The sequence below is a fragment of the Metopolophium dirhodum genome, chromosome 9, assembly GCF_019925205.1.
Source record: "Metopolophium dirhodum isolate CAU chromosome 9, ASM1992520v1, whole genome shotgun sequence".
In the NCBI taxonomy this organism is placed as follows: domain Eukaryota; kingdom Metazoa; phylum Arthropoda; class Insecta; order Hemiptera; family Aphididae; genus Metopolophium; species Metopolophium dirhodum.
Genome location: NC_083568.1, coordinates 29,476,526 through 29,502,607, shown reverse-complemented (window position 1 = coordinate 29,502,607; position 26,082 = coordinate 29,476,526). Strand labels below are relative to the sequence as shown.

At 29.0% G+C, this 26,082-nt stretch overlaps 3 protein-coding genes across 3 annotated transcripts; 1 reads left to right on the top strand and 2 right to left on the bottom strand.

The window, feature by feature from the left end:
• Window positions 1-13,008: 13,008 nt before the first annotated feature.
• On the bottom strand, window positions 13,009-22,480 carry LOC132951639 (smad nuclear-interacting protein 1-like). The gene is made up of 2 exons (XM_061023459.1): window positions 22,174-22,480; window positions 13,009-14,218 (listed from the first exon to the last, which is right to left on the bottom strand). The coding sequence occupies exons 1-2, from the start codon at window positions 22,245-22,247 to the stop codon at window positions 13,471-13,473; spliced, it is 822 nt and encodes a 273-aa protein (XP_060879442.1). The 5' UTR covers window positions 22,248-22,480; the 3' UTR covers window positions 13,009-13,470.
• Window positions 15,512-19,784, bottom strand: LOC132951640 (phosphatidylinositol 3-kinase regulatory subunit gamma-like). Its single transcript, XM_061023460.1, has 2 exons — window positions 18,991-19,784; window positions 15,512-18,925 (listed from the first exon to the last, which is right to left on the bottom strand). The coding sequence occupies exons 1-2, from the start codon at window positions 19,758-19,760 to the stop codon at window positions 18,391-18,393; spliced, it is 1,305 nt and encodes a 434-aa protein (XP_060879443.1). The 5' UTR covers window positions 19,761-19,784; the 3' UTR covers window positions 15,512-18,390.
• Window positions 22,481-22,656: 176 nt separating the features above from the next.
• On the top strand, window positions 22,657-26,082 carry LOC132951637 (ATP-dependent RNA helicase abstrakt). The gene is made up of 15 exons (XM_061023456.1): window positions 22,657-22,787; window positions 23,038-23,096; window positions 23,193-23,306; window positions 23,389-23,524; window positions 23,590-23,725; window positions 23,810-24,019; window positions 24,105-24,238; window positions 24,304-24,460; window positions 24,547-24,627; window positions 24,699-24,780; window positions 24,863-24,994; window positions 25,056-25,224; window positions 25,287-25,436; window positions 25,509-25,691; window positions 25,756-26,082. Exons 2-15 carry the CDS (start codon window positions 23,070-23,072, stop codon window positions 25,890-25,892), a joined length of 1,848 nt encoding a protein of 615 aa, XP_060879439.1. The 5' UTR covers window positions 22,657-22,787; window positions 23,038-23,069; the 3' UTR covers window positions 25,893-26,082.

Below are 26,082 nucleotides of genomic sequence, written 5' to 3'. Positions count from 1 at the left end.
AATATATGATATTATCGTAATATGTACGACGACTACGAGTAAAATATTATTACTCCTAATTAGAACGGTATGCGAAAACTTCAATTTGGTTAATTTATAAACGGGACGGGGACACCGCACGTATTAGGTAACGAAGACACGAAAAGGGATTATCTCGGTGAGGGGGTTTGCTTTTATAATTGTTTCGTTCCCAAGTTTCCTACCTGTTTTAATACTGATCATATATTATGTATTTATATAATATTATAAAATAATGTTGTTTCCATAAGTCAAACTCTTGGTAGGTAAACCTAATTCCTTCTTTACTTCCAATTAAATTATTGAAAAAATCCGGTTGCGATACATCCTGCACAGAAAGCCAGCTATATCTATAGTACCATTATTATAATACAAATTATAATATGTTTAGCCAATTATAGCACTGCTGCTTTGCGACTTTCTAATATTTTGACTTTTAAGTTTTCAACAATAAATAATTATGTCGTCCTCTTAGACTTAATTATAGTTGATTATACCTAACATCGTGACAGTTTGGTGATATTACCAAACATTCAGTCGTTCGCTATTTAATGTTTTGATAGAAATAATTATTTAGGTAAGTTAGCAGAATGAGTTAATCTCGTTTCTCGTGCATCTGGTAAAAACAATACTTGGCGCGTGACGTCAGCCATTGGTTTGCACTTTGCTGACATACTTAATTATTTAATTTTGGATCACAAATGGCTTATAGTAGAGTCGCATTTATAAGCATCGAGCCGTCGTTCACTATTCTATCTCCGTTGAAGTCATAACAAAGACAATACGCCGAGGTAAAATGTTTACATTATTAATAACTACTCATTTCAAGCTCATCTCGGCGAAATGGTCTCATTTTTAAGCACCGTGTCGATAAAGACCCATTTTCAATAGTTACACATATCAATACGAATATCAATTAATCAAAATAAATGATAATGACATAAACAGAAATATAGTAGCAATAACAATGAGTATGATTAACTATATAGTTCATAGATTAAACTAATTTATTATGGAATTTTTAATTTTATTATATAACTAAATGTAGGACTTGGTTCCATTTAAGATCTTTGAAATATCCTACTCCGAATGGGTACAACAATAATTAATTAGTACACAAAATCATTATGAAATAATATAAATAATAATAATAAGAGGAATTCGATACTGCAGTATTTAAAATTTTTAATTTTAAATCAAAACCAAAGCAAAAATATTATTGAAATGTTTTTAAATGTATTAAGTTAAACCAAAATACTTGCCACTAACTCAGGAGTCACCAACATTTCCCAACAGGCTACAAGTGAGTTACATTAAACATTTTAACTATCTGGTGATCGACCACTATTTTTTAGGTATATAATAACTACACGCAGCATAGTAATAAACTGTTTAATAATATTCTTCTTTTATTATTTCTCCATCGGAAAATCGTACGTTTTTCTTCGCTATAAAATATTTTATTTTATGAAGAAAGCGTAAAAGTGTACTTAAGATTGCTCACGTGATCAACCACGGTATTGGTATAATATTAATCTTTAATACGGTCGACGAATATTCCTCTAAAGATCGACCAATCGGACCCTGAACTAACCGAAATAGAATTTTTTAAGTGTATTGTACATTTATGTACTCGGCTGTAAAGTATCTATTTCACACCTATATTTGATATTTTTACTCGCGGGGGTAAAAATTAACGACCTAAGCAATAACACAACATATCGTTAAAAATGCAATTGACAAGACAAGTGTCAAGGGAAAAGTTAAATTCCGTTTTTTTAGATTTCTATAGAAAACAAAATTGCCGTACGTTAGCAGAACCCAAACACTTGTGATTTTCCAGAAAAGTTGTATTTTATTTTCCATCATACCTATAGTGTTTCTGTAGGCATCATCCGAAGTGAATTCGTCACATTCTTGTTCACAATCAAAACCTATATGTCTTAGTTTGTCGTGTAAGTACTTTTCGTCTTTGACTTCGAAAAACGCGTTATGGTTAAAAAAAAAAACTGATATCAACGCAATACTGAACTTTGTACATAAATATTAAAATCCCGTCGATCGATGATCAATGGTCGATTTTGACAAAATATGCGCAATAATTAAACGAAACGTTTTTTTTTTGTAACGATAATTAAATTTCCTCAAAAGATAACCACTGATATGCATCGATAGTTAACACCAGATTTAATCCATCCGTTGCCTGTACACGCGTAAAAAATTACACATCATAACGTGACGCAGGTATAATATTATAATATTCATGTATATGTATTTCAATTATTCAATCATATGTAATAAAATAGATCTATTATAATTTATAATAGGTCGTCTTTGTGTGGTTGACGATTTTTTCCTGGAGCGTAATTTAACCATATTTTTGCAACCTATTTTAATTTGTCGTGTAAATACTTTTTGTCTAAGTATTGGAAAAACGCATTATAGTTTAGAAAAAAAACTGATATAAACCCAATACTACAGACCTTAGTACCTTAGTACATTAATATTAAAATCCAGTCGATCGATCTATGATTAATCGTTGATTTTGACAAGTTTTTTTTTGTTCTTGCGGGCAGCTGACGTAACAATAATTCTGATTTCCTCAAAAGATAACTTCTGATATACATCGAGTTAACACCAGATTTAATCCATCCGTTGTCTGTAACACGCGTGCAAAATTTCACATAACGTGTACGCAGGTATAATATTATAATATTCACGTATACTTCAATAATTCAATTATATTATGTAATAAAATAGATCTATTATAATAGGTCGTCTTGGTGTGCTTGACGCTTTTTTCCTGGAGCGTAATTTAACCATATTTTTGCGTGTACTTAAAACATTAATATTTTTTGTTCAGGACCTATCCTATGTATTATTATTATTATTATTATTAATATACCATAAATGTTATACATCTACCAATGTTATGTGCAATTTTAAGCAACGAAAACCGACGAGCAAAAACCTGTTTTACTAGGTATACCTATAATATATTATGTTATAAACTGATCTCGCTGTTTCGATGATGTTTAATTAAAATACGATCTGCTTTTGATTTTACAATAATAATTATAGACGAGATGTATTCACCTACACGTTAATTGTGGTTAATGTTTTTTTTTAATATTAACAAATTGTTGGCCAACAAAAGAGTAAAATCACTAACACATCAACAAAGAAATATTATTGCGTTCGAGTAAATTACCTACATACATACGATGGTTTATAAAAACAATTTATTTATACTGAGGATATCAAGTTGTATGATATAATAATTGGTTCAAGATTAAAATGTTCCTATGTGAATAAAACGTATTATTTATGATTGCCCGAGGCCATTAAATTTGCTATGAATAATTATTCTAATAAATATACCTACTAGCTATATATGTATATTGAATAAATTATAGTTAAATTTAATATTTTAATGCACTAAATATCTGTATCTCTGGATAGTGAGATATACATTATTTATATTAATTATGGTTTTCTTTCATTTATCGGATTTATTCGGATTCATGAATACCCTGCTACCATTTAAATTACCATATTATCATCAAACAACAACAGCTCTAATGGGAAATTATTTCCTATTATTTCGTCATTCGCCATAAGTACTTCACCATAATATGAAATATGTATTCCTCTTTTTAATAATTATTAGGTATTATACGTAAGAAAATCAATCAGAAAAATCACTGCATGATAATAATCATCGAAGATAAGTAGGTAAGAAAATTGCAAAATGTCTGACTCCGATATAACAAATTTTTAAAAGCTACACAGTTGTAATAGTACGTAATAATTTGTAAAATAAAATACGTTCAAAGATTAAAGAAAACCATCTCGCCACAGTTATAACTTGCTGCATATTCCGAATTTGATTATTATAATATAATTGGTGTTAGAATATTGTTGAAAAAAGAAAAATCCTAAAAGAAATCATACTAAAACATTACACACTGATAAGATATACTTCTTTATATCCCATAGCCATAGCACATAATAATTTTTTTTTTTTTTTTTTTTTTTTTATTATATTATATCCGCGGCGACTATGGCCATTGGACGACATTAATGCTATACAATACTATACAGGGTTAGAAATTTTTGTATATAGATACATTAAATATGAAGGAGAAGAAAAAAAGAAAAAAAAAAATACAAGAAAGAAAAGACAGTATAACATAATACATAATAATTAATATTATATTGAGTGATCCTCTCCCTCGTTTTTTCCTCTAGTAATTATTACATTATTCAAATTCTGATTTTTATAATATACCTACTTCAAGACCATATTTTTATTTTCTTCCATACTTTAAGTCGTTTGAGAAATGTAATGACGTGGCAACTGGCAATATTTAAACATCTTTTTTTTCAAATAAGAATCACGCATTTGGTCTTTTTCCTGTAAATTAATGAGCAGATGATTTTTTAAACATTTTAATAAACCAATATAAATCGACATTTTAACGAATAGTTTTTGACTAGTTTCTGAATTATTAAACTTTGTACACTCAGGAAAATAGTCAATGATAGTAGGTTTAAAAATGTTGGAGGCTCTGATGGTTTTAAAATGATGTATATCAATAGATATTGATGTACCTATATATCATAATTTATAGCATTTTACAATTTGTAAAAATGAACCTAGTGCGAGCGAATATGATAACTACACTAAACTAAATATCAGGTACATTTCGTATGTTTGTTGTAAAAACATTAATGTGGATTATTATACTTACTATACCTAAACCTAAGTTGTGTTAATTGATTAAGACACTATACACAAATGACACAAATTGAAGAGTCAACAGACATACAAAAAATATAATAAAAGAAGCTTACTCTCTTCCGTTGACGTATCCATCAGTCGAGTTATTTAGCCACACAAACATACTATCTATCTATAAAATATAAATTATACAATAAACAAATTCTCATAAGATCCATACAAACGTGCATATTAAATGTTGTAGAAATAATATATAGGAGAACAGGAAAGTATGTAAAACCACTTGGTGCAACATTAACCAGTTCAAGAAGTACTCCTTACATGGTTAAGACTATATATTAAAAAAATTGGGAAATGACGTGAAGAGTCTAATAAAACCAATGATATAATTAATACAACTCATATAAAAAAAACAATTAGTAAAATAGTTAATGACCTTGATGAGAATTTTACATATTATGACTATTTATGAATATGGTATATTTATCTATAGGAACTCCGCGGTATACCAGATACGACCTTAGCTTAGTTGGTATACATATCAGCTCTTAATAATATTATTGTTATTCTTGTATTATAATAATTGAATTACGCTGAAATAAATAAATAATAATAAATACTCGTTCAAACTTCGATTTAGTTTCATCCGAAAGAAAAAAATCGTCTGCTCAACAATTCACAGGAAAAATTGTGATTCTCGTCTGAATAGGAAGCTGAATTCGTGTCACCAATGACACTCGTCCCTTATCAAATGGTATAAATATTATACTACCTAAAGAGATTATAAAAAAATGGTTTTTAAGCTGTCAATGCAGCCGCTTAAAAATTACGAAAGTCATAACTCGAATGATATGATAAGTCAAAAAATTATAACATAAAAGTTCAAATTCAACTTGGCGAATATCATTGCAGTACCGCCCTGCTGCAGCTGCGCGCGCATACAGTGGTCGTTTTAATGGGCGCATGTAAACTCTGCCACGAGAACCTTTATTTAGTATAAACTCAACCAGGAAAATAAAACAGGTAAAATTGGGTTCATGTAAACTCCGCCAGTGACAAAAATCAGGTAAAATTGAGTTCATGTAAACTCCGTCAGTGAAAAAAATCAAGCAACAGTATAGACTAGGTATATACAATTAATATAATATAGGTATAGATTATTATTATTAAACGAAAAATCATAATTTTATAATAATAACTATCCTTATTAAATAAGTATATGTATGCCAAAAAAATATAAAAACTTAAACATAAAAATAATAATTGTCCGAATAAATCATACAAATTGCAATGGCCAGTATTATGTTAAAAAATAATGACAGATAATTATTGTAATAACTAATAATCAAAAAATATGTATTATCAAGACATTATATGTTATAAATGTTATAAATTATAATGCTTATAATATTTTGAACTGTGAACTTAAATTATGAGATACAATTTGTAGATATTCAAACCATTCAGTCTAATATAAATCCATTATTATAACTGTTTAGTATTTATGGCTCTACCTAACACGATCATTTTTTTTTTTTCATTTTGAATTTTTGAGTTTACTTAGTAGAGAAATATCATTTAGTTTTACATAAGGAAGGCGTTAATACTGGCGGAGTTTCCATATACCCATTACAGGTGAGAAAATAAAACTGGCGGAGTTTACAATCGTCCGTTTTAATAAATACGAGGAGGCTGTATAGTGTATATGATGGCAATAATATTATTACGTTGGCGTGAACGAACTAAAAAGTAAATGCCATCCATTCGAATTCAATAGCTGTTCTACACACACACACACGCATGTCTTATTGCATAATATACGTATAATGTATGTGTGTGTGTGTGTGTGTGTGTGTGTGTGTGTGTGTGTGTGTGTGTGTGTGTATGTGTGTTTTATATACGTAAAATATATTTTGCCGTATAAATATTATGTACATAATATAATAACACTATTGCAGTAAAATAATAATATAAATCAGTGCGCGTGTAAAGGGCTTATGGTAAATCGTTTATTATCGCCGTACATCATATATTATTATCTTTATTTTATTACAGTACATTGTTATTTATTATTATGGCACTGTTTAGACCGTGTTTTATGACGAATTTTTCGATCAAAACTCCGTAGTTCAGCGTACCTACATCTATACTACACTGCCCACACACAATATATTATCCGTGTGTGCGTTTACCCACATTACACGTATAATGTGTATAATATATTTATAATATATATATATATATATATATACATACATAGACGGCCGACACCCGAATTCGTTACTTTTCACGCGAATCCACTCGGAGGGTTTTTTTTTTATACATAAACTTTCGTAGTCTCGCGCCACACTGGTAGGTATAGGTACTGAATTAGTTAAAATGTACTTACCGCGGTGCACTCTCGACCACGCGATTTTTTCGTTTTTTGTTATTGTGTCCTGTGGCCCTGTGCCGCGTCGGCGGGTTTTCACGGGTAAAAAAAAAAAATAATCGTGTTTGGAGTGTAAAAACGCTATGTCTGTGTAATTTTTATTTTTCCAAATTTATACGCAACCTTTATCGATCGATGCGAAGGGTTTTTTTTTTCATCCGTTTTCGTTTTTTCGTGCTTATGCGTATTATTGGTTTACGGAATATATTGTAACCACACTGCTCCGAAAAGTGAAAAAAAAACACCACCTAACCTAATTCTAAAATCACCACATTAAATTTCGCTCGGTCAGTCTAAAACTCCATCCGGGAGTAGGAAGGCAATATCGGCGTCGTATAAATCAGAGTAGGTATTCAAAACGCGGCTGATAAAAATATATCTTATCAAATATTTATTTACGTACCTACGGCATAATAGGCGTAGGACGTAGGTATAATGCTGGTTAATGCGGATATATTATATTGTGTAAACATACAATAATCATATGTGTATATGTACACTACATATGTAAGGAATGCATTTATGTAGACTGACATAGGTGTAAAATAATATGTAAATGTGAATATAGTGAAACGAGAAGGGTTGTGGCGGTGACGTGGAATAGAAAATAATACTATATATATTTGTTTAGAAAACCGTCTCAATTGTGTACCAACAGACTCGTCGGGTATTTTTATACGGGTCAAATGTCACATAGGAAATCTCTCGGGAAGTTTTCCGAATCACATGCGCTTGTCCAGTGATGTAGCAGAGATACGTATGATAAAAGAGGAATTAAAATGTCAATATAAGCTCCATAGGTATACCACGTTTGATGCACTCAACTTATGTACGGGCAATATTATTCAAAACATTAATTTTTAATGATAACGGACAATGAGTAATATTGTAATATCATATTGTATTACCTAAATACGATCAAAAATTTCGAAATGTGACCAAAATAAGAAATGCCACAACATAGGTACAACTCGCTGCAGTTATAACATATAATATCATTAATTTCGAAAATATTATCCAAACTCTAATATTAGTTTTACCCTTTTTTTCGACGTTGCAGTAGTTACAATATAATATTACGGCGGTGCACAATACTGCATAACTTACTTACGTCTTGGTGGCTAAATCTTAAAGACTGGTATGTACCTATAATATAATAAATTGATATTCTGTACCGATTCTGAAAAGTGACAATAATGATAGAATTATAATTATAATTTATTATAATGATAGAATGTTTAATATATTTTTATATTTTATCCGATCAATATTTGGAGAAAAAAATGTATAAAATATGTATTATTTACCACATTGTGAATATTTTACTAACAGCAGTTTGCTATTCTTGTGCTGATTGCGATTCACCTATTTTGTCTGACCTTGAAAATTGATCTCATAATGCAATCGATAACTTAATAACTTATTTTCAAGGGAAGCTAGTGCGAAATCTTAAAAATATTAACATATAATGTTTATTATTTACTTATTATTATTATAAAATTACGCATATTATGATATACTGATGCAAACGCCAACACTTTGGTCGGTTCGAGTTATTGGCAATATTGGAAGTCACTTTTAAAATATTGCAAAATAATAATTTAATTGTCCGTAACCGACAAAACTGTCATAAATTTTACTTAAATATATTAACTTCAGGGACGAAGTTACGGCGTGACAGTTTAACCAGTGGGCACAGAGCCTGCAGTATTTTCTTGTTTTTACATAATTTTGTAAATCTGACACCCTTCTAAAAACTTTAACTTTACAACGCCTCTGACGGTTGATGAACAAATATTGTTATTAGATTTAAAAGGATAATCACTTTTTGCTAAATCTTCATAGGTACACCTTATTATAAATATACTTCCGGTATTTTTTGATTTTTATGCGATATCTTTTTTGCAAGGACTACCTATAGCTGTGTATATAGGTAATACATTTTTTTTTTTGGATTTAATCAATTTCATGTTTTTATAGGGTTAGATAGGTATTATTGTTCGGGTCATCATACTGCTGCAGTATACCTACGAAAAACAGAAATATACCAATTCGAGAATGAATCCACAATCTTTAAAAATATGTTTGGTCCAAAGTAGGTATAAGAACATTTTCAATAGGTAATTCCTTTTATATTGGCTAAACGTGTCATAACTTATGTGAAGTAAAAGAAAATCAAAGGATGGTAAATGTAGGTAGATCTAAATATTCGACTATTATAGTCAAAGAATTTAAAATGTTCATATCAAAATGTTTAAATCAGCTTAAAATAGGTAGGTAATTAAATTTTCAACATTCAATTTGCATATAAATATAAAGTTTTTAAGATCACTAAACTATTATAATAATATATGATGTACCAACTGAATTATTTTTAAAATATTGTAAGTGCATTGAAAATGTTAGTAAATTATATTTATTTATCAACACAATTGATTTTAAAAATAGTCTAAATAAAATAAAGACTATATTCGGTCCAGCGAGAGAACAATGAAAATCGGTTCTTCTGCTCATCTTCACATAACCTCCTGCCATAGCGGAACCAGTCTCCATTATATCTACTCGTATTTCATACTTTTGTAAAACCACCCTTAGTGTAAACATTTTAATAACTGAGAAACTACTCGTTAGAATTTTGAATTAGATACCTACATGAAAATGTTCGATAAGATTATCCACTAAATTATTTATAGGTATAGTAAAAAAGCGAGGTTCTCATTTAAAAAACAGAAGTTTGTATCACCACAGAATACTCCAAAAAATAGTTAGAAAAATAACAAGTTTTTGAAAATATGGTATTTAAGTAGGTATTATATATAATTAAAAGTTAAATTAAGAAAACCCTGTTATGCCTACATAGGTATTTACAAAATATATTATTAATATAATTTATAAAAAATTATAATTTTAAGGGGATTCGATACCGTGATTTTCTGTTTTTGTCTAACACACGCGCGACATAATATTTTAGACGTGTTTTTTGCCAAACATTCCAATTGATATATTGAAGCGATAAGAATTCTGAAAACAGATTTGAATTCGTCGTAAAGTCTACTTGAAATTGACTTTTCCACATTTTTGATATTATCCCCCAAATTCCAGAAAACGTCATATTAAAAAAGAGTATTTAAACATTTTTGTATTTCAATTTTTGGAGAAGCTAAAATCAAAAAATCAAAATTGTGGGAAAGTCGATTTAAAGTAGACTTGATGACGAATTCAAATCTGTTTTCAGAATCTTTCTAAAATCCTATGTTGCGCGTGTGTTAGACAAAAACAGAAAATCACGGTATAGAATCCCCTTAATATTAGGTAGGACCTACTTTAGAATTGGTAATCTTATTAGATTTTTTAAGACAATGAAGGGAGAAATACATAACTTGGCCGCAGTCATTTTCCTCCAAAAAAAAAAATAAATAAATCTTGACAATAGGAATAAATTATATTATTCCTATTGTCAATATTATTATATATTATTATATATTATATTAAATTATATTATAAAGGAATATTATGAATATAATAAATATATTTTCTTTCATGAAATTGTTTTCGTAGAATAATCCGGTCGTTGCATAGATATCGGCATAGTGCATTACTTTTGCCGTGATCGATGAACGCAGAGGCGGGACAAAAAATAGTATGTGTGGCGTGTGTGGGAAGGCAATTTCCCGCCCTTGCCACACAAAATACTATTTAAGTCATATTATATTAACCAAAAAATATATATATTTGACTTAAAAATAAGAATTATTAACAATTATAATTAAAATAAAACAAGTAAGTACGTATCCTATTTAGGGCTTAGGCTAATTCAGAGTTACGACGTTATGATGTCATCGACACTGTCACTTTTCCTTTATAATATAATATAATACCCATGGTATACACAACAATACATCACGGGTATCAGCTAAATATTTTGATATTTGGAGGAAAATGGAAACTAACTTTTTTTGTGGAGGAAAATAGCAGGTAGATTCATTTTTGAAGGAAAATTGACCCGACACGCCATTTTCTTTCGAGTTGGCTTTGGGTCGAAAATCACTCCAACATATTTTTTTATACTGTAGCTTCAACAAAAGTGGCCCTGACATATTATAATATAAATTATTATATTAGTTAAATTTTATAAATTAGTTTGTGTTCGGTAATCCGAGGTCAAACTTATTACTGGGAAGGCAAAAAAGCTTCTAATGTGTAATGTCATATTAATTAAACGATACATAAAATAAATCATTTTCACTGTGTCCACTGTCCACTGCAGGCTATGATTATCGAACATTTTGTAATTATTTTAATTTTTCAATTTTTCGAATGGTTTAAAATGTATTACAGTAAAACTCAAATGTATTCTAAAAGCAAAACCCAGCGAGACGTGAAACTTATCTGTTTACGCTATTTACAACGGTTTATGTGTAACTTTTTAACTAGGTACCTACACCTACTTGTTCTACTCTATATTCAAGGATAACTCAAATAGTATTCCTTTTTTTCGCAAAAGCGACAACAATGGCTATTCGGTGATAATATTGGCAAGATTAAAGTATATCATATAAATATAATATAGAAGTTTGAAGATACACAAATTATCATATGAAGGCTATACTTAAATAGTAGGTTAGATGATATGGTATAGGGAGAGATTTATTATATTGTTGAGTCAAACGGCTTCGATGATGAATTTTAAAGAGTATAATATTATCTATTTATTAACCTCATTATACAATTATAATAGGACCGTTTCCCGTTCAAGTTAAACGTTTGGTAATGTATATCTACTATTTGAATTACCTATCCTTGAAAATAAACTTTAAAAATATTGACTAATAAAAATAAATAAATAGTAATATAAATAATAACTTAGTGTATAATATTATTTATAAACTTAAAAGAAACAACTAATTGTACAAAACGAGCGTCAACCGTACTTCATCGATTATGATATACAAAATAATACCTATAATATGTGATAAACTAAATGTTTCAATTTAATAATAATATTATTTCAATAGTACCTTGTCACGTATCATTGTAGTCGCATAATATAATAATGTTAGTATTATGTTAGTATGTTGGCATTAAGTATGCACCTAAAAATGTTGTAGGTACTAGGTACAGTCTACAATTTTACAAAGACTTTGTAACAAAGTATATTATTATTATTTAAATATATTAAACCTTTATGAAGTATCAATGTATTGCTGTATTTTTTTATAGTACATTTGGATAAGACTATAACATTGGTTATATCCAATGTATAATTTGTTGTTATTATTTTTTAAATCATCATTGTTATCTGTCACGGTACCTTCTTATTGGCACTAAATATATAAATATTATATAAACAATAAGTTATGTATACCATTTAATTGCTTCAATGCAAATAACAACGAATATAATATTGTATAGATTAGGTACTGAATAATAATTTATTCGTAATTTTTTTTTCTTTATCAACTATTATCTAAACCGTACTTATAATGAGAATGGATATGTCTTGTTTTTTGCACGGACACCTTCATTTTGTTTGTAAGTTTTTTTATAATTCCTTTTCATCATTAATTATATTATTATATCAAATGTCTTACACGTAAGACGAGTTTACTCGAGTGCCACACAATCGTATCTTTGTGATTTACCTGCAAAATTATAGTATTATAATATTAGCACTTTAAGTTATAGAATAATAATTATATCTTATAATAGTGGATCAGTCATACGACCTACTTATACAACTATACAATAGGTATAAACAGCTGTAATTACTAAATAATGTTCATAACAGACACAAGATTATTAAATATAATATATCTTCATTTAATATGAAATAAAACTTATTTTATTTTTAGGTCATTAAATTGTTTACAAAAATATTCTTTTTTTTTTTATTGATCTTAAGAAGCATTGGTAACTATGGCCATTAGCATTTTGTAGAGGGTTACAGTTGGTTGAGAAACACGTGTATGTGAAGCGAGGATTCGTCAATAAAAATCTTGGTGGACAGCCATCCGGCAACTAACGACGCGTCGGCCGATGCTTGACCTCAGAATACGTTAGTGAATGAGGCCAACCTCCGAGTCACACCAGGCCCCGTGCATTGTATTATATACACAAACAAAATTAAATTTCATGAAATTACATTGTGCAATGGTAATTATTTAAATCGCAAGAAATTAAATGTTGATCTTAGTTTGATTTTTTTGTATCAAAATATTTTTATTTACAGTTTAAAAAAATAAGAAAACTTCTTAATTCCTTAAGACAAGTTTTACATTTAATCTGCATTGGGTTCCTCGTTTGGATCGTCTTCGGCAAGACTATCGTCATCTCCAGAATCCGTGCTATGTTCATGTAAAAGCACATATTCCCTGGAACTGAACCCGAACTTAACGACGTCTTTCTCCATCAATTCCACATATTTTTTTGAGTCTATACGCTGGTTATTAACATAAGTGCCATTAGCTGACTCTAAATCAATAATATACGGCCGAATACATCTGACACGGCGCCCATCTTTTTTGGCCGAAACTAGCCTGTATTGAAGAGCTGCGTGCTGTTTTGAGCACGACGGATGATCTATTGGTATGTCCGCCACTTTACGATCACGTCCGAGTAAATACCCACTTTGTCTGTGTATGTGTAATACAGGTAATTGTTTCTCTCCTTTGAATGGGTATAATCGCCAGCGTCGTTTCGGTTTTCTCGCCTCAGCTGGCTCACTGTACTTTATAACTACGCCATTAAAAGTATTTGTATCCTCGGCTAACTTGCCAGTAGTTTCAAAATTTGGTTCTTCTTTTTTCGCTACTGGTTTCCTTTCACTAGACGACGAGCCTTTAGTGCCCCATACGTGATCAGAATCTGACCTGCCTTGTTGTCTTGAGTTATCCCTGCGATCATGTCTTGGTCTTTTTCTACGATCATCATCGTCGGAATTTGAATTATGTCTTCGGTGCTGTCGTTCGGGGGATTTGTTGTTGTCACGATAATTGTGTGGCTTTCGACGTTCAAAATTGTCTTCTCTAAAATAAAATAAGTTAAAAACGATTAATTTTCATGTTAAAGTTTAGGGTTAAATTTTGAACATTTAAGGGCCATAGGAAAAACAGTTAAATAATCATTGACCAAACCTTACAGCAAGAGCCGATATCACTAAAAACAAATAGTTTATTAAACAAAAATCGTTAAGATCTAAATATAATCACAAGTTTGAAATTTGATAGACTAGCTATCTAACATAACTCTGAAGTTTACAGGTAATGTAAAGTATGTCGAGACCTTTTACTGCATTTCATTACCTCGTTAGTGTTAATACAGTAAAGATACATTAAAAAAAAAAATTAGGGGCTACAAAAAAAGTTATTATTTGTAATGTAAAGAATAATAAGTACTGTAATAAGTATTTTAGTATTATATATTTATATACCTAAACTATAAAAAATAAATAATCTTGTTTGTAAAAACACCGAAAAAAAATTCGGAAGTCAATATAAGTTATAGAAAATGGTACAAACAAATATTTAAGTTTATTTTATATATTACTAAGTCAGACACACAAAAATGTTGACGGACGTGATACGACATTCATAATCACGAATTGTTCGTATAATCGTATGTAGCCATATCTTCTTTTATTGGCCAGTCAATTTTCAGAAAATTGGTTTACCTTATACAACTCCGATTGCTAAAATACTAATAATTATTTTAGATCCTATTATTTTGACTAAATGTATGCGCAGTGTGCATATGCCTATTTCCTATTAAAAATATACCATTTTAATTAAATTAGGTATACCTAGGTACGTAATATAGTAAATAAATAATAGGAAATGCAAATTAATCTTTACTGAACCGATTTTCAAATTTCCAATATGATAGCGGTCGCCAGTCAGTCCTGAATTTGATTTGTCAAATATTATTTATTTGCATAATATTATTGACCTCTGACTCAAGATAATAGTACAGGCCTATTAATCGCATTAGAAAAAAAAACGTTGCCTGTTCGAACCTCGATCACGAACGGCGTTTTTATCTGGACAGGCAACTGTCAAGGCAAAAAGATATATTAGCCGGTGGAATTCGGAATCTGGAAGGCCACTGGAAATCATCACATGCAAATATACAATAATGTAACGAAAATATCTTTTTACTTATGACCGCCACCCTCCCCCCCCCCCCCACCGCAAAACAAAACTGTATTTATGTAAATTAACCATGTACAGCCAAAACTTCGCAAGATTAGTAAAAAGAAATCAAATTCGAACTATTGAACATTTTGTTAATACCTTTTATGTTTATAATACTACAATAAAAATATTAATTTGTTTAGATGGAACTCTTCTGTTTTACCGGATACCCTTTCTTTGCAATTTTTTTGTTTTAACATAATATGTAATTAAGGATTCTAAAAACAATAGTTAAGTCAGATTTTAGAGGTCGGACTTAGTTTTAAAGTTATAACTTATAACTTATAGCTAATTGTAATATAAAAAAATTTGAATAGTATTTTCATAAACACCCTGGGTGGTCGCACTCGAACAATTAAAATTGAAAACATCCCTCGACTTGTGGTGTAGGTATCGGAATTCAAATAAGCTATAACTTCAAAATTAAATCCTACCGCCAAATTCTGACTTCACCACTGTTTTCAGAATGCATACATTAAAACAAAAAAGGTTGTCCGGTAAAACAGAAATATACCTACCATAAATTTTTTGTCGAAATTTCCTGTTTATATTAAGTAAACAGAAAGCTTACACAAGTCAGACGACCACTGTTATTAGACTTTTGACGTTTGTTGAGTATTTTCAGACTATTTTCATCTTTATTTATTTTAGATTCTGAGTGAAACGATGAATGTATTGATTTTACAATGATGTGTGTTTTTTTTTTTTATTTTTTTATTTTTGTGTCTGTGTACACGATAAGTAGTCGAAATAATGCTTCGATTTTCGACTTCAGTATCTTGTTCGATGGGAAAGTGAATATCGTTGGTGCATTGGGGAGGTCAAAATTTTAATTTCCCAGTAGTTTTCAAAAGCGATGTGAAAAACAAAAGAAAAATTAAGGAAAAACGGGAATTTTTACGCAAAATCGATTTTTAACAAAATCGATTTTGGTTATTGGTGTAACTCTAAAACAAATGACCGTAGATGCATGAAATTTTCACTGGTTGTTTATATTTGCATTTTCTATACACAATACAATTTTGAAAATAATTTGACTTTTTTTGAACTGTTTACGGACATTGTCAGTTTTCAGTTTTTTTAAATTTTTTTTTCTATAAATATCAATAAAATTTTATTTGTTGGGTAAAAAAGCTTGAAAATTTAATAGAAGGCTCCTAGGTTATTGTTTCAAAGGCAGATGAAAAAAATTAAAAATCCTTAGTCACAGTTTTTTTTTATACACGTTTAAAGTTCAAATCTTGAAAAAATACGGAAAAATCACGAAAATTTGCAAATTATTTTGAGTTAGAAATTCATAAAAAATTTTCTTTTTAAATCTAAGATTTTAAAATCTAATACAAGATTCCTCATAAGTTTGTCTAACTTTATCAAAAAAAAAATTTCTACAAGAAAGTCAAATTAAATTTTTATGAGCGTTTTAAATTCATATTTTTACAACATTAGATATTCACTCGATTTCTCATGTACCGATTTCCTTATTTTCTTGTAATTCAAAAACGAATAACTGTAGATACATGAAAATTTCACTGAATGTTTATATTAGCATTTCCTATACACCATACAATTTTGAAAATATTTTGACACTTTTTGAGCTGTTTACGGGCATTTTCAGTTTTCAATTTTTTTAGTTTTTTTTTCTATAAATATCAATAAAGTTTTATCTGTTGGGCCAAAAAGTGTAAAAATTTAATACAAGACTCCTGATATATTTTTACAATAGCAGTTGAAAAATATTGAAAATACATAGGCACAGTTTTTTTTTATAAGCATTTAAAGATCAAATTTGGACAGAATTTATCAAATTTATAATTTAATAATTATTTTGTAGTTAAAAATTTATAAAATGTTCAACTTTTATAGCTAAGGATTGAAAATTGAAAACAAGGCTCCACGTAAATAGGTTATTTATAAATTACTTTATTCACAATAATATCATCAAATATACTTGGTAATATCATAGGCTGACTGACCGTTTTCGCTCAGAATCGTTTTTCTTATACAATGATATTATATCATTGAATTCAAATTTAACACCATCCATTACAGTGACCCACTTGTAACCTACTGTACAGCAGAGCGACATCCACTTATCCACCTTTTTAATTATGGTTAGGTTAGGTCTATTAATTGTTCAGCAAGGAAAAGTTGAATTTTATCCTTTTATGTTTGTGTTTATTTGTAAATGTAGATAATATAGATAATTTATGATAGTTTTTAATCAAGAAATATAGTTTTAGCCTTTAGGGCTAATAAATTTTTTTTTTTGTGAGAGATTACTGATGAGGTATATTTTAGTTAATTTGGTATTTTCCCCATGTTTGGCCAATTTTAGGTTATTAGATACTATTAACAATTAGACTTTAGAATATAAACTATTTGAAAAGGTACTTGATAGCATATGACATATTTTTTAAGTTATGTAACATCTAACTTATAGTTTTTGCATTTTCATATTATAAAAAAAAAACTATTTAAAAGAGTATTAAACAATATAATATACTTATCACAAATATGCTTTTAAAACATTTAAAAATGTATAGTAGAAAGCTAAAAATCACTCTTGTTAATATAGTTATATGTGTCTATGACAATAAATGTTCTCACTTGGTGAGAATAAAATAAATTTTCATTATTGTTGTTCTAATATATTAGAATATAAAAATAAAAACACATATTTTTTAACAAAAAATAATTTGTTAAATTGTATAAATTTATAATGTTTTTAACATAATTTAATGTATACTATACACAAATAATTTTTACATAAATATTTGAACACAAAAGAAAACAAGTTGGTATTAGTATAATAAATACAAATAAGTTAAAATATAATTTCATCAATAATATATCTTAATAATGCACACTTATATGAAAAATATTGCTCCTCATTAAATAACTTATTAATACTAGTAAATAATTAACATTTAATAGGTAATTATTATCACAAAAATTGAATCACCAAATTGCATAAACACTATGGCATGCTTGTTGATACTGGTAATATACTACTCATTTAATTTTTTGTCATTTTCAGCAATCACAGGGTAAGCTAATGTAGTAGTCAGAGAATCATTATGTTCTTCTAAGGAAGTTTGAGAATAATGCATGACTAGATCTTTTAGAGATGAATATATATTGTAAGGTTCAGCAAATCCAAATCCTTTTGGAGTACTGTACACTATACAATGATTTACAACTCCATTGCAAACTATAGATAATGCTGATTGCCCTGTACGACTAGGTCGTATCAAAAATGTTCCATTGCGCCTGCCATTTAACAGACGCTCAGCATCTACACGTGAACAGGGTTGCAGCAGCCAAGTACCCTCATCTAAATGAGAGAGGTTCTGAGGCAGTTGAATATCTTCAGGCTTACAAGTATTCCAATCAGTGCCGTTCAACACTCGATGAATTGCTTCGTAAGCCACACCATGGTTCAATAACCACCGAACTGATTTGTCTTTCCGACGTGTGATTATTGCACCTTCTTGTTTTAATTGATACATTTGCCGCTCCAATGTCTGACTATAGTCCACTTGTCTAAAAACAAAATAACTACATTTAATATCAAATAATATAATATATATTTTAAAAAAAAAACATACGTGAATAATTTCTCCTCAAGTACCGCTTTGCCGTCTAGCAGTAACTTGATTCGTCTCTTTACTATTTCAATATTTTTAACTAGATTATCAGATTCATGGCGTTCAGCTTCGTTAAGAAATTTATCATGTACTCTTAACTGATCTTCAAACATTCTATTCACTTCCTGGTACTGTTGCAGTCCCATACGCATTGACGATATATCGACCGTTGTAGTCTGAAATTCTTTAGACAATTTTTCATATGAAATAGATTTCTTCAAAATATCTTTAAGCAGTTCGATCAAACGCATCCATACAACGTCTACATTCAAACTTTTCCAAGTACCAAACTCTTCATCTTGTTGAAATCTGGACACAGGGTACAATAATTTTACATCTAATGTCGCATTATATTGCGACAAAGAAACTTTACGGTAATGGTTCACAAGATCAATAACAGAAGAAAAATTGTAAGGTTCTGAAAAACCAAATTTTTCATTTTTGTGATATATTTTTATTAATTTATTGGTTCCTCCTTTCCTTAATGTCAAAGTATACTCTCCAGCCTTATTTGATGCATTTCGAACCAGAAATGTACCATCAGGCATGTCAGCAAGTTTTTCTTGTACATCATCTCTGGTTATGTCGCCCCAATACCATTCTGCTTCTTCTATGCAACTGGGTTCAAGTAATGGATTTTGCAATCTAGTTGCAATTGGTTCGACAGATTGAGGGCGATTTGTTTGTGATAGTTTACGAGGTGGTAAAGCCGGTGCGCCTGTGGGAGACATGATGCTTCATGACTCATAGGCTTTTACCAATATGTTACAATTAATTGTCAACAAACATCAGGATTTCTGAAAAAAAAAATATATATAATATGTGAATAAACGTTTGATCAACAAATTGAAGTAAGACTATAAAAGTTTTTAAAAAATACACATATTATTATTTTTCATAATATGGTGAAAAAATTAATTACCCTACGAAACGATTATTGTTTTAGTATAATTTAATAAAGAATAACCTCACGTAAAAGTTTAATTTTAGTTTAATACACTTACCAAGAGCGTTTATGCTTACTACATCGGCGTTAACTGAATGACTTTAATCAGTGTTTTTTTTTTTTCAAAATGTTAGGTACATTTTTTTTTTTTTTAAATGTACCTAATAAGAAATTTGAAATTGACATCAAATTCTAGAAAATTACACTTGTAAAAATAAATATGTATATTTTATTTTTTAATTTACAGTAAAATATTAAAAACTGATTAGATATTGATGTTTTTACACTTATTAAAAGAGAAATCACTTGCGTACACGACAAATAATGTAAATTAACAATAACAATAATATAATAATAATAATTACATTTTCAATATTTTTATTTTAATATACATTTCGTTAGGTACAGCTAGGAAACTTGAAAAACTCTATTTTAGTAATATAATAATTTTCATAAGGTTGAGATCATAGGTACATAGTACCGATGCATAAACAAAACACTCCATTTTTTAAAGGCACCCTATACTTAATAAAATATAAATTAATAATCTAAAAAAAATATGTAACATTTAGGTACCTAAAATGTTTTAATTATTTCATGTTATGGTTATATATAAATAATCAGAAGTATAATTAAATAAGATTCTTACTAATCGTAGGATTATTCTATCATCAGCTGGATGTTGTTTATATTAACTAACTATGAAAATGAGAACAACTACTTATGTAAAAGCTTTATACCTTGCAGGATATTCCATAAAAAACATATATTTAGATTCAATCGTTATTGTTAAAGTCAGGAAGAATGGTAATAAATATATCGGTAGTATATCAAAAAAAAAAAAATACCTAGTCAAAATAACTTCTCCTTATTTTTTAGATCAAATACCTAACTATCTAACTATTTAGAGCAAATAACCTACGAAAATCAGAATATACACAAAATATATTTTTTTTCCTAACAGCTAAAACTCGGCAAAAACAATGGTAAGTGATAAATGATAATGATTAGCTTATATTATCACGTTTTGTTCAAACAAACTAATAAGGCCTACACATTTATCATAGGAGTTAAATGCGTTATTACACTGAAATCACAGTTTTTTCTTGTAAGATACATTTTTAATCTGTATAATTTAAATTTTATTACACAATAATATTTAAACTAACTGAGAAAATAGAATACATTTATTATTCATTTTATGATTATCTGATATTAAATAACAAAAATAATGAAGTTGTCAACTTTTTAAAATTTAGAATATTAAAATATACTGTTTTGAATATACCTAAGTATCTACAATTTTATTATAAATTAAATTGAGTAATAAAATAACCAAATAAAATAATTTAGATGTTAAAATCATATATTCAAAAGTTATGATTAGCTAAAATTAAATTAAAATATAATTAATAGGTATATAATAAAATTTTAGGATAAAATCTTCACGATATATATCATTAATAACAATAAACAAATATGTTTTGTTTATACTGTTCTATACAATTTTCAACAAATAAAATATTGAATATTACCAGAATATTAATTGTATTCAATCATAACTCATAAGGTTATGAATAGCATTTTTTTTTCGCAGTACCATCAAATTAAGCATGCAAATTTTGAAAAATAAAATCCAACAAATTGCCAGGGAGCTTAACTGCGTTGATGTCGAATATTTGTCACGTAGGTACTCTAACTAGTATATTGTCATTAGTATAAGATTATACTAGATTCTAGTGATTCAACATTATGAAAATAATGAGTTATAGATATTGAAAATCCCAAACACTGTCTATGGTATTGTTATTACTTGATTCTTATAGTGCAAATTATTTGAAATCCCACAAAAATACTGTCACACATCACTATCAAAGAAAACTTATAATACAGCACAAGTCGCATTCGATCACATAAAACTTTTGAACTAGGGAGTAAACACATAATGATATACCAAGTTAAATCGTTGAATTTAACATGGGTACCGAGTGTCGAAACTAGGGATCATCAAGACACCGGAAACACACACGGTTGCCACAATTCGATGAATCGAACGACGACGTTTATAATTATTATGAAAAAAACAAAGCATCATTTCGATCAACAAGCGTAAGTCTGACGGGTGCCTACCGCAGTACTGCTCAGAGAGATCACGTCTACGAAATACCTATCTACATTTTGTTTCGATTGACACTTACTGTTCATGCCTTTTCGACGCGTGTTTGTGTCTTCTTTCCGCCGTGTCTAAGCGTCCGACCATGGTCGGTATCATAACGTACGTCCGGCTATTTCCAAACTTACCCCTGCAAATCTTATTGAGATACAAATAATAATAATATAGCAATGGTGCTTTGTACTATTAACACGTTAAGATATACCGCACGCACTGGAAGAAACGAGAAGTAACGCAATTAAGATAATATAATGGACTGGAAAACTGGAAACAATTTATTGACAACGATATTGGTGTCTGGCGACGGCCGTGATGGGTACGATTTAAGATAGTGCTATCGTTGATGATGATCGACGGGGCCGCGGGGGGGGGGGGGGGAGAGTGGGAACGACCCATTGCTGCCAAACGTGGTAAAATGGTAAACAATATCCAACAAAATCACTTTAATGACTTAATTAATACTTATTTAATGTTCTATACTATGATAGGTCACAGAACAATAGAACCTTTTTTTGTGCTATCTAAACTTTAACGATACAGAGAAGATAATTATAATATGCACAGATCACGGACACGATGTAGAGAAGATATTTATATAGCCGATCTTGTAGCTGATCTTCTCTTCTTCGTGGTTCGTCGGTAAGTTTTGTCCGTTGGTATCAGCTCATAATGTAGTTTTCCTTTGACGATAGCGCTTATCAGGAGTATCATCCATTATCTTCTTATACACAGGAGATAATAAAATATAATATTTTGATGCAACTTCAAAGTTGTTGTTTACCTGTTTAGTTGCTTGTACGATTCGAGTCGTTTACATTATTTGGATTTGCAAAATGCAAACGTAAGTCTTAAACTAAAAAAATATTATTATTTGTTTTTTTTTTTATAGGTTCAATTAATTATTTAACATTTTAAATAATAATGTCCGAATTCAAGGTACCGCATAAGGTAATAATGACTTACACAGCATTGTTTCTGAAATACTATTATAATTATTTAATTATTGTATTTTTAATTAAACTTAATTTGTGTTATTTGCTTCAGCGGTATCGAAGGGACAATGATGTAGAAACCAATTCCGATGATGAGTATGTACCATATGTGCCCGTCAGAGAACGGAAAAAACAAGAGTTACTTAAATTAGGTAGACTCTCAAAGGTAATATTAATTTTATTTTGTATATTATTTGAAATAGATTAATCAGTAAATTAAATCTGTAGTATATTAAAAAATTTTTTAGCTTAAAGAAGAATCTGGAAAAGTTAAAACATCTAGTGAGGAATTAGATGATGATGAAACTGAAGGACAAGTATGGGGTAGGAAATCAAACATTAGTCTTTTGGATCAACATACAGAACTTAAGAAACTTGCCGAAGGTAAGGTTATTTATTTTTACTAAATATTATAAGAATATTCCTGTAATGTGTTATGTAAATTACAGCAAAAAAAGAAAGTGAAATGGAAAAACAATTGAAAGAAGAAGAAAAAATTTTGGAAAGCGTTGCAGAAAAAAAAGCCTTGATGGGTGTGGCTGAGTTGGCCAAAGGCATCCAATATGATGATCCAATTAAAACAAGGTTATAATAAACATTGGTTGAAACAACATTAAAATGCTATTTATTTTAAAACTTTTTTAAATAAACGTTATTTTTTCATTCTAGTTGGACAGCTCCTCGATATATTTTAGCCATGACAGAAGAACGCCATGAAAATGTACGTCTTAAATTACGTATACTAGTTGAAGGTGAAGAAATTCCTCCTCCTCTCAAATCGTTTAGAGAAATGAAATTAAATAAGGGTATTATGGCTGGACTTTCTCAAAAAGGTATTAAAAAACCAACACCAATTCAAATCCAAGGAATTCCCACTGTGTATGTATTATACAAAACAAATTTGTCAGTCATTATTAGTTTAGATTAATATTTATTTAATGAAATATTTATATATTATGTATAGATTATCTGGAAGAGATATGATTGGTATAGCATTTACCGGCAGTGGTAAAACTTTAGTTTTTGTACTGCCACTTTTGATGTTTTGTCTAGAACAAGAAATAAAATTACCATTCAAGCCTAATGAAGGACCTTATGGTATTATAATTAGTATTTTATGAATAAATTAATGAATAACATTTGAACTGTTTCATATTTTATAGGATTAATAATTTGTCCATCCAGAGAATTAGCAAAACAAACATTTGATATTATTAATCACTATATGACATTTCTGGAACGATCCAATTACCCAAGACTTAGATCATGTTTAGCTATAGGAGGCATACCCGTTTTTGAATCACTAGATGTTATTAAAAGGTAATATTTAAACAATCAACTTTATTTTTATGTATATAAATAAATATATAAATATTATATTTGTTATTTTTATTTGTATTATTTAGAGGTGTGCACATAATGGTTGCAACTCCTGGTCGACTAATGGATATGTTAGATAAGAAAATGATAAATTTGGAAGTTTGTCGGTTTGTTAATACATTTTAATCTTACTTTTTTAAAATATTTGAATTTAATGAACATTAATTTTATTTACTAGCTACCTTTGTATGGATGAAGCTGATAGAATGATTGATATGGGTTTTGAAGAAGATGTGAGAACTATATTTTCTTTTTTTCAAGTTAGTATATCTTTTAATATTTATAAACATCATCTCAAACACTTTGATTATAGCAATTGTATATTATCAAATTATATTTTAGGGTCAGAGACAAACATTGTTGTTTTCAGCCACTATGCCAAAAAAAATTCAAAATTTTGCTCGATCAGCCCTAGTCAAACCAATTACCATCAATGTTGGTAGAGCAGGTGCAGCATCTATGAATGTCATTCAAGTAAATTTTTATTTTAATTCTAATTTATCATATTTTATCTAATAAATGTATATAATAATAGGAAGTAGAATATGTCAAACAAGAAGCAAAAGTTGTTTATTTGCTAGAATGTTTAAAAAAAACTACCCCACCAGTTTTAATTTTTGCTGAAAAAAAACAAGACGTTGATGCAATACATGAATATTTATTACTCAAAGGAGTTGAAGCTGTGGCTATACACGGAGGAAAAGGTATAGTTAGTTATATATTTCCTGTATAATTGTATATTATATTTTTACGCCTGTGTGTTTAGATCAAGAGGAACGTTCAAAATCTGTTGATGCGTTTAGGAAAGGCCAAAAAGATGTACTTGTTGCTACTGATGTAGCTTCAAAAGGTTTAGATTTTGAAGAAATACAGCATGTAATCAACTATGATATGCCTGATGATGTAGAAAACTATGGTTAGTGATTAGAAACATAATAGTATGATATTTTTTTATGTTCAATAACGATGAATTTACTTTTGAATTTAGTACACAGAATTGGTAGAACTGGTCGTTCAGGTAAAACTGGTATAGCTACAACATTTATCAATAAAGCAAATGATGAATCTGTACTGTTGGATTTAAAGCATTTGTTAATAGAAGCTCGTCAAAATGTTCCATTATTTTTGTCCGAGTTGGAATCAGAAAATGAGAAATACTTGCAACTTGGAGGTTCAAATTTACTATTTTTTTATTTTCTTTGCAGAATATATTAAACTTATATTTATTATTTTAGATGAAAGAGGTTGCAGTTATTGTGGTGGTTTGGGCCACAGGATTACAGACTGTCCTAAATTAGAAGCAATACAAACCAAACAAGCATCTAATATCGGCCGTAGGGATTATTTGGCAACTAGTGCAGCAGATTATTAGTTTCACAATTACACAAACATGATATGTATTATACTGACAATTTTACAAGGCTGGTTTACTCAATTAAAATGTATATAATATTATCTGATATCGTTTGAACTTTTTTACTGTACATTGATTGGATCAATTTAATATAATCAAAACTATTACCTAGATTTTGATTTGTGAAAATGTATACACATTGACTGGA